This window comes from Vulpes vulpes, chromosome 6 (assembly GCF_048418805.1).
Source record: "Vulpes vulpes isolate BD-2025 chromosome 6, VulVul3, whole genome shotgun sequence".
Classification (NCBI taxonomy): Eukaryota; Metazoa; Chordata; class Mammalia; order Carnivora; family Canidae; genus Vulpes; species Vulpes vulpes.
The window spans coordinates 126,049,497-126,059,135 of record NC_132785.1 but is presented as its reverse complement, the minus strand read 5'-3'; the positions used below and the strand labels follow the sequence as shown (position 1 = coordinate 126,059,135).

The 9,639-nt window shown below is 63.9% G+C and overlaps 1 protein-coding gene across 4 annotated transcripts in view; it reads left to right on the top strand.

Moving 5' to 3' along the window:
- Positions 1–2,722: 2,722 nt before the first annotated feature.
- Positions 2,723–9,639, top strand: part of CCDC85C (coiled-coil domain containing 85C) — a 76,227-nt gene continuing 69,310 nt past the window's right edge. For 3 of the 4 annotated variants that reach the window (XM_072762279.1, XM_072762278.1, XM_072762277.1), the window contains exon 1: positions 2,858–3,792. In XM_072762279.1, the coding sequence (XP_072618380.1) occupies positions 2,979–3,792 (814 nt within the window). In that variant the 5' untranslated portion in view covers positions 2,858–2,978. Of the gene's footprint in view, positions 3,793–9,639 lie in introns of all 4 variants that reach the window. The other variant, XM_072762280.1, reaches the window with a different exon arrangement.

Sequence of the window (9,639 nt, the reverse complement as noted above, 5' to 3'; positions counted from 1 at the left end):
AAGCTGGAAATGGGGCTCGAGGATCAAGACCCAAAATGAAGGCAGATGCTCAACCCACTGAGCCACCCAGGCTTTTACTATTTCCATGACAAAGCTGAGCTTGTCATGACCACGAAGCTAGAAACCAAGACACATGGCATTTATGAGCTCATGGCTTGCGGTACAAGGTCTGTTGGACTGTGAGTGTGCTAGGGAGCTTGGCACTGTTTGCTGGACCCTGAGGGACATCGGCCCTTAGGGAGGGGGCTCTGGCTGGCCCAACCCTCTTGCTTAAGGGCCCTGTCTTAGTTTGGCCCTCTCTACCTCCTGCCATCCTATTTCGTTCTGCTCCAGCCTGTGCAGCCATGGCGAGGGGAGCAGAGAGTCTCCCTCAGGCCACCTGGTGGCCTCATCCAAAGCGCCCTGTCTTTGCTGCCCCAGGGAGGAAGTTAGGAACGCTTCCTTGGGTCCTGGCTGGGGGACTCTTGGTCCTACAGTCTGTAGATGCTGCAAACAAACCCTATCTAGACGTAGGCTTCATTTTTTTCTTGGAAGGTTTGGCTGAAGCTGCTGGCCCTGGAGACGTGCAGGCCACAGGAACCACCCGGGGCCACGCACCAGGGGGAAGGGCATTCCCATGAGTACAGCGTTACCCACCTCCACAACCTCTCTAGTGGGTTCATGAATCCTCTGGTCACCTCTTCCAGGAGCTCTCTGCACGGGCTTCCTTTGGGGGATACCTCCAGGGAGCTGTTTGATCTGGCTTGGGGGGGGGCGGGGGGGGCTTGCCGCCTCCCCAAGTGTAAGCTGAAACCCTCTCCAAACCCGGATTCATTTGCACGGGGTTGGGCCTGTGGAGAGAACAGTGGCTCACCTGGGCCAAGTTCTGGGAACCCTGAGGTCCTCTAGGGCTTCACCCTCAAAAACTAAGCTCCTCCGGCTCATCCTCTCCCCACCACCCCCTCCTGAACATCCACCTGGAGAGAGGGGCAGATGGGTGGGGAACGAGGTACTGAATCTAGACCTCTCTGCGCACCTACCCCACCCCTTCCCCACAAGCGGGCTACAGGGAGCCTCTTAAAAGGCAAATCAGGTCATGTTGCTTGGTGCTAACCCCCTACTGCTTTCCCAGCTGCCTTAGAATCAAGCTTGATCCGGCCGCTCTGACCTCATCCCTCACCCCTTCCCCGGCCCATCCCAGCCCCGCCGGCCTCCTTTGAATAGGCCGCTAACAGGCCGACCCTGGGGCCTCAGGACGAGCTATTTCTTCCACCTGGAGTGCCCCTCCCCCCCTCATCTTTGTCCTTTCGGCTCAGGTCTCAGAGCTTAGATGCACCTCCCCAGAGGTCCTCCTTGACCACGGGATCTAACGTAACTGATTATCACTTTCCGTGGCAGCAGCTTGTCTTAATCCCCTACGCGGCACTTCTTAGAGCCTCGTGGTGCTCTGTTACCCGCCCTCTCCCCCTCCCTACAGAGTGCAACGCGGCCCCAGGGGGCAGTGCCCTCCGCGGGCGCGCCCTGCCGTGCCCCCCGGTGGCCTGGAGCCGAGCTGGTGTAGAGAAGGTGCCGGGGACGCGGTCGTCCAGCGAGGGGTTGAGCGGCTGCAAATGGGGACCTCGGCGGCTGCGCGGGCGCGCGCTCCAGGCCGTGGCGGCTCGCAGTCGAGCGCGCGGGTTTTATCTGGTTGCGGGGCCCGGGGAGGGACCCCCCCCCCCCTCCCCGGACCAGCTCAGGGCAGGCGAGCCCGAAACGCGCTTCGGGGCCGCGAGCAAGGCGAGACCGACTCACAGGCTGGGGCAACACCCCGGGTGCCCGGCGAGGCTGCGGGTGGGGAGGGGCCTCTGGGGCCGGCCCGGCGCCCCCGGCCCTGGCGTCAAGGCCCCAGTGGGAAGCCGCCCTCCATCCTCCCGGGGCCTCCGCCTCGGGAACCCCCGCCTCTGCCCCGAAGCCCGCGGGGGCGGGGTGGGGGGGGCAGCCCCCTCCCCTCCCCTCCCCTCCCCCTCCCCTGGGGCACGGGACCGGGTCCCCGCCGAGCTCGGACACCCTCCGCGGGCTCCGGCGGGGGGCGCGCGTGGGGTCGGGGGCACGGAAGGGGACAAAGAGCCGCCCCGCCTCCGGGGAGGGCGACCCCCGAGGCGCGGTCCCATTGTTCGCCGTATCTCGGGCTGCGCGGGACTCCGCAGCCCCGGGAGGGAGAGGCCGGGCTGTCCCGGGCCCCGGGGTGTGTGTTTACCGGGGGCGGGGGTCGCGGGCCCGGGAGGGGCTCGGCGCGCACCCCCGCGCGTCCCCTTTAAGGGAAGCCCGGCCCTACCTTTCCCACCGCCCCCTCCGCGGCAGCCCTACCTGCATTTTAAAAGCGCCCTGTAGCCCGGGGATTGGCCGAGGCCGCGTCCTCGGGCGCAGAAACTTGAGCCGCCGCGAGGGGGGGTGGCGGCCGGGCGGCTGGGCCGTACCACCGGCCGGCGGCCCCCGCGGGCGCCCCGCCCCCCCACACACCCCCGGGGACGCCCAATCGGAGGGCCGGGGGGGCGGGCCCGCGGCTGGAGCGCGCCTCTGGCAGGGCGCCGGGCGGGCGAGCGCACCGCGCGGGGGGCGTCGGGGGCGGCCGCGCCTCTGCCCGCCCCGCCCCGCCCCGCCCCCGCCCCGGAGGCGGAGCCGGCCCGGCGCCCCGCCCCCTCCCCGCCCGGAGTGGGCGGGGCGCCGGGGCTCCGGGAGCTGGGCCGGGGGCGGGCCTCCGCCTGCTTCGCCCGAGCCCGGAGAGCGCCCGGCACGGCGGCCGCCGACGCAGCAGCCGCCCCAGCTCGCGAGCCCCGCGCCCCGCGCCTCGCCGGCCGCCGGGGGGACGCTGCGCCAGGGCGCGCGAGGCGGCGCGGGGCGGCCCGCACGCAACCCCGGCGCCCCCTGCCCGCGAGCGCACCGGCCCGGCGCCGCCGGGGCGCGGGCGAGGGCGCGGGCGCGGGCGCGGGCGCGGGCGATGCCGCGGTGACGGCCCCGCCATGGCGAAGCCCCCGGCGGCGGCGGCGGCGGCGGCGGCGGCGTCGGAGGAGCTGAGCCAGGTGCCGGACGAGGAGCTGCTGCGCTGGAGCAAGGAGGAGCTGGCGCGGCGGCTGCGGCGCGCGGAGGGCGAGAAGGTGGGCCTCATGCTGGAGCACGGCGGCCTGATGCGCGACGTGAACCGGCGGCTGCAGCAGCACCTGCTGGAGATCCGCGGCCTCAAGGACGTGAACCAGCGGCTGCAGGACGACAACCAGGAGCTGCGCGAGCTCTGCTGCTTCCTCGACGACGACCGGCAGAAGGGGCGCAAGCTGGCGCGCGAGTGGCAGCGCTTCGGGCGCCACGCGGCCGGCGCGGTGTGGCACGAGGTGGCCCGCTCGCAGCAGAAGCTGCGCGAGCTCGAGGCGCGCCAGGAGGCCCTGCTGCGCGAGAACCTGGAGCTCAAGGAGCTGGTGCTGATGCTGGACGAGGAGCGCGCGGCGCTGGCGGGGGCCGGGGCCGGGGCCGGGGGCGGGGGCGGGGGCGGCGCGGGCGGCGGCGGCGCGGGCTCCCGCAGCTCCATCGACAGCCAGGCCAGCCTCAGCGGGCCCCTGGCCGGCGGCGCGGCGGGCGCGGGGGCCCGCGACGTGGGCGACGGCAGCAGCACGTCGAGCGCGGGCAGCGGAGGCAGCCCGGACCACCACCACCACGTCCCGCCCGCGCTGCTGCCCCCCGGGCCGCACAAGGCCCCCGACGGCAAGGCGGTCGCCACGCGCAGGTCCCTGGACGACCTGTCGGCGCCACCGCACCACCGGAGCATCCCCAACGGCCTGCACGGTAAGGACGGCGCGGGCGGCGCAGCGCGGCCCTCGGGAGGAGGGAAGCCCGAGCGGCCCCCCACGCACGACCCTGCCCCTGCCCCTGCTCCAGCTGCTCCCCAGACTGCGGGGTCCCGCGCCCATCCGCGCTGGGGTTGTGGGTGATGGTTTTCTGGGCAAGCGACGGGGGCGTGACCCTGCCCAGCTCCGAGTCCGCACCCGGGCTGGGAACCCGCTGGACCCCAGAAAAGTTTCTCTCGCGAAGACTTACCAGTGTTCGTGGGGGCGGCTGGGGACGCCTCATCCCAACCTGGAGATGGCTGTTTGGGAGCGGGAAGTTCACGGAGGGGTGGGGTGGGGAGGTGGGGGAGGTGGGGGTGGTGGGGGTGCGCAGGGGGAAGAAAGGCCCTTTGCCTACGGGTGAATTTCCCCTCTTATTTGGAGCAACAACAGGCAACCCTAATCCTGAGCAGCAGCCACGTGTGTGGGGTTCTGGGGTCCACCTGGGCTTCCCTGCGCTGCCTGCCGGCTGAGAAGGAGCTGGCTGCGGGCGCCTGAGACTCCCAGGCAGCTGGGCCAGAGGACTAAGAGCCTTTCTGCTTTGCTCTCAGGCCTGAACTTCTCAGGGTGGACAGACCTTTCCGAACCGGGGCTCTAAGACTTTCCACAAGGATAGGTGCTTGGAAAGGATCCTGGCTTTTCTCCTCTGCCTGCCTCAGTTTCCTTATCTGTAGAATGGAGTTGATCTCCCCGCCCTCTTGTGGATTAGAGGGTGGAGATAAAGGCTCCCAGGGGGTTTGTAAGCTGTTGGTCGCCTTACAGGAAGTGCCAGGGTGGGTAGGTGGCCTGGGTGTGGGCGGAGGACCTTTGGCCCCAGGGGAGCTCGTCTCCTGTCTTCCACGCCCACGTGACCCATGGGCCTCCAGCTTGGGTCCGTGGAGCCGAGCAGCCGCTGCTGTTCCCAGCGCTCGCGTCCGTGGCTCTCCCTGCCACGCGTGCCTCTCCCTACCTCCCTGTTCTTCCACATTTTTGGTGGCTTGGCTCCCAGTTCTGGTGGCACTTGCTGCTGCCTGAACTATTTGCCTGAAGGTGGAGATTAAACAGCACTTTCTGGTTCTTCTTTAAAGGGTTTCCTGGTTTAGAGAAAATGTGTCTGGGCTTTAAATGACTGCTCTTCCCCAGAGGGACGCCTGAGCAGAGGAGGGACGCCCTCCCTTTGGTTTGGTGGCCAAGTGGCCTCTGTGGGGTGTTGGAGTGGGAACCAGACCCATGGAGGTGGGGTGCTAGCACAGCACAATTTTTCCTTTATTTAGGGGCCCCAGCCTGAGTTCAGAGCAGGACTGGGTTGAGAGGGATATTTTGTTACTGATTAGCAATCTACCACTACCACTCGGGTTTCCCTTTGTAACTCTGTATCCATTCCCACCTCCCACCACAGGGGGCTGGAGGCCAGCGGGAGCAGCTCACAGTTAGGTGGCTTAATTTGTTGGGGTTTCTGGGGCCAGGGAGTCAGGAGCCCCAGTCCCAGCCTCTCTGGCCTTGCCTTCTTGGGGGCCTCAGGAGGAGCGGATTTCTGGGCCTCAGTTTCTCCCAAGTGCAAGGAGGGATTGCTCCAGTCTCGTGGCTAGGAAATGTTTCTGGTTTTCGGCTGCGTCATCAGTGACACTTGGGAGAGAGCGGCTGTCGGCACCGAGGTGCCCTGGGTCACGGCGTATTTGTGGGGAAGTCCTCTCATGCGTTGGACAAGGAGATTCGGCCCGTGTGGCCCAGTGTTCAGCGGCAGCTGTGGATGATGCCGGGACAGGGGACCAGGGGGTGCCTGGGACTTGAGGTGCAGAGTTTGCTGCAGAGAGTCTGTGCCCACCCCCCAGCCCCCCAAGTCCCACACTCACTTGGAACAGGCCTGCCACCCATCTCGTGATGGCCAAGCTTTGTGTTGGGCGAAAGACAAAATAAGCATTACTATCACCAATTTCAGTTACAGACAGCCCACAGCCTGCGTGTGGTTTTGTCTCTGAGTCAGGCGTGGCCTTGAGATACTCTCCCAGCAATGTGAATAGGATGCCGGGAAACAAGGAAAGGCCCTTCTCTTAAAAATGACTTTTCTGTAGGAGGACCTGTAGTTTTGGGTGGAGGGAGGAGGGAGCCGGCGGTGGGAAAGATAAAGAACCTCCAACCCGGTGGTGGAGAAAGTGGGGTCAGATGTCGGGCTCCTGCTTTCCACAGTTGGGCTCAGATCATCCTTACTGGAGCCCTGGAAGTAGTAGGATCCCCTTTTTCCCCAAGCAAGCGGAGGCTGGGGGAGGTTCCGAGCACTGGCTGGGAAAGCAGTGGAGACTGGAAGTATCTCAGCTCTGGTTCCCTGGGTGGGGCTGCCAGCCGTGAGGCTGCAGGCTGGGGGTCGGGGGTCCTCCAGGGTGGGGCTGTTGGGGGGGGAGAGTTCCTCTGTGGCTCAGGCTGACGGCTGGCTTGCATCTCTGGCCTCTGTCATTCTGCCCAATACTCTGAGCAGACACTGGTGACACCCTCTTCTGGATTCCTGACCCAGGTTTGCTCTAGTTCTCCCATTCTGGGAAGTATCACTTCCTTATCGGTGACCACTGAGCAGATGGTTGATAACCCTGTTACCCGGAGGGGTCACCCAGTCTCGCATTCGGATCTGCCTCCTGCTTTCCTCTGGGGCAGGTTACTTCTCTGAGCCACTCTCTGCAATTCTGCAAAGTGGAGGCAAAACCCAGAGTGCCCCCCTTAGCCAGGAAGGCCGAGGGAGGTCAGCGTCTGCACACAGCACGTCTCAGTAGTTGTCGGAATCCTCGTCATGCTTGTTTCTCCCTAGGCTCCTCCTGAAAAAAAAGGAAGGGGGATCCCTTTGGGGGCTTGCCAGACAGACTTTGGTGTTGTCTTCAAAACTCTGCTGTTTAGACAGCTCGCCTGAATGTTTGCGACCACGGCACCTGCTGATGAGCCCCGTAGCCCTCTTGGAAGCCGCGGGGTGTTCCTGCAGCCCTGCTGGGTGCCCTGGAAAGGCCCCGGGGCTCCGGTGGGAGGTGGCCCATCTGTATTCCAGGCAGTCCTGGGCGGGGCTGGGCCTGGCCGCCGAGAATGCATATGCAAATCCCGCCCCCCCCCCCCCCCCTTTGCGTTGTGCTGAAGGAAGACTGGACTAGAGCGCTCTTTGCTGTAGTCCCACTGGGGCAAACTGAAGCAGGTGAACACCAAACTCTAGGAAGTCAGGTTCGCCCCCTTGAACCGAGGATTTTCTGACAAAAGCATTTTCAACAGTTTCTCTCCCGCCCCTCCCCCCCCCAAGCTCCTGTGTAAGCATCCTGTCCTCTGTCCTCCCCCCATCTCCGCAGCCGGATCCCCTTTAGCTCACCTAGAGAAACCAGGACCTCCAGCAAGCCTTTGTAGGGACGCTGTTTACTTTTAAAAGTTTGGATTAAAATTTTGGGCTTCTCAAAATGAGATGGGTTTGTTTTCCTGCTTGTATTTTTGTTGGTTTAAAGGGAGGATGGAGTGAGGGTGGTCTGGACCTTTAAAGAAAAAAAAAAAAAAAGGACGGTGGGGAGACAGCATGCTGGCCCTGAATAGGTCTTTTATTAGGGGCCTCCAGGCTCAGCGCCTCCTGGGCAGGATCACTAATAAGACGGCTTTTCCTAAACCCAGGCAGGCCTGGGAGCAAAGGTCAGGGAAGACAATGGGGTGGTTTAGATAAGCTTTTCCCCCTCCCTCCCCAACCTGACCCTGACCTTCCATCCAGGACCTTGGGGTGTTGCCCTTCTCCACCCCCCCCACCCCCTTCCACAAGGGCCATCCACAAGAGGAAGACTGGCCCTGAGAGGCTCACTGGCCGGTAAGCCTGGGGAGGGCCAGGGCATCCCCAGCACTTCACAGTTTACCACAAAGAGCTTCCCAGTCCCCACTCCATTCTGCTCAGAGCTCGCACTTGGTGCCATATTGTGGATGGGGAAACAGGCTTGCTCTGGGTCCTGTGGGGCTGCTTGGGGGACTGGGATCGGTGTTGGGTCCCCTGTGTCAGAGTCTGGGCCTGTCACCCCCTGCCTGTTGCCCCACTGGGCCCAGATAGTCTGGATGTGTCGGGCTCAGAGAGACTCCCATGGGGCCCCCACAGCAATGGAAGGTCCCCCAGAGCTTGGTCCTCGGCAGGGCCCTGGTGACCTGTACGCCCATGACGATGACGTGAGATGGTGAGGCGGTGGGGGAGGGTTGAGCTCCAGAGGCTGGCCCTGTGTAGCAAAGGTATGGCACCTCTTCTGGGGAAGCGAGGCCCTGTGCCTCATTCCTGCTCTCCTGTGTTCCTGCATTTGGCAACATGGCTCACCCATAAAGTGGGGAACATGGGCTTGGGCAGGTTTCTGTTTGCAGGGAGTCCTTCCTTGTGTTTTCATGCCCTCAGTTCTGCCCCACGCCAGCTTCCCTCTGCTGTGGTGATCCTACCCGACCCCTCACCATGGCCGGGCCTCTGAGCTCCTGGGTCACAACTTGGTTTGCAACATTGTCCCCAGAGCAGCATGATTAGCAAGGAAATCCTCTGCTGCTCATAATCTCTGCTTTCCACCCATGGGGATTTTCCACCCCGTGCTTGTTGATGTCGTCATCGTAAAGAATTGGAAGCCTGGGACCTTAGGTGAGTTCCAGGAACTTTGTAGGCCCTTTTTTCTCTTCTGCAAAGTGGGAGACTATTATCAGCCTTTGGGTTGAGGGAAGTAAGGGTCTCCCACACGCCAGTCCTCCTCCCAGCTGGAGCGCTTGGTGTCGGGTATGCTTAGGAGCAGTGCAGCCTGCTGGATAGGGCTCCGGCTCCAGGTCAGAGAGACCCCGGGTGAAGCTGAGCTTGCCGCCTGCTGTGTGAGCCTGGCAGCTACTGAACCTGTAAGCCTCAGTTTCTGCTCTTGTCCTGAGGATAACGACACCCTGGTCTTAGAACAGGGCCTCTGAGGTTAGGCTTGGTGACCCTCCTCTGTCACCTGGATCCCTGCAGATTTGCCTCTTCGGGGTGGGGCTGGGGGCTCCCCTGCCACATGCTTGCCAGGGCGGCCTTGTGCCTGCTCTGTGTCAGAGCCACCTGAGCTCTTGCCTAGTTGAACAGAAGGGAACAGCATTTCAGCAGGAATGAGGCAATAGAAGGCCTGCAAGTGGGTCTGACCACCGCTGCCGAGGGCCCAGGGCCTGCGGGGTGTTCTTATGCCGTGCAGGGAGCTGGGGTGGCACTGGGTGGCACAGGTAGGCACCTCCTCCTGTGAACAGAAAGAACTGGAATGCTGAGCCCAGAGAAGAAAAGCCTTGGGGCCAGGGAGCTGCTGTGAGGCAGGGAGCAGTGTTGGCTCAGAGGGTTTGTGCCAGGCCCAGCCCCTGGAGGCGGAGCTCCCCGGGTTGCAGGGATTCACATTCAGTGGCCTCGGAGGAGAGTGGTCCTCCCAGGGGAGAGTGGTCCTCCCGGAGGAGAGTGGTCCAGGAGAACCGCGTCGCCTCTGGAGGTGGACAGTTCCCCAGTAGGGGAGGTGTGTGAGCACCAGCCTGGGGAGCTGGTGAAGGGCTTTCCTGAACCCCCGCGGTGGGACACCCCAGACAGCTCTGGGAAGGTGGTGGTGTGAGTGGAGGACAGAAGAGTCTGGAGGTAGCGGGGTGGGGCTGGGTTGTCGAGAGAGTTGGCCCTTCAAGCAGGAAGGGCCGCATCAGCACAGTTTATGGAGCGGTTACTCCGGCTGAGTTCTGGGTGCTGCGCACACAGTGATTCATAATGCAGCCTGGCTTGGGAGTGGCAGTTCGGGAGCATTAGTCTGGTGGCTGTCGTGGTGTAGGCTGGCCTGGGGGGCAGCAGGGGAGGAAACAGAGCGTCCCCGGG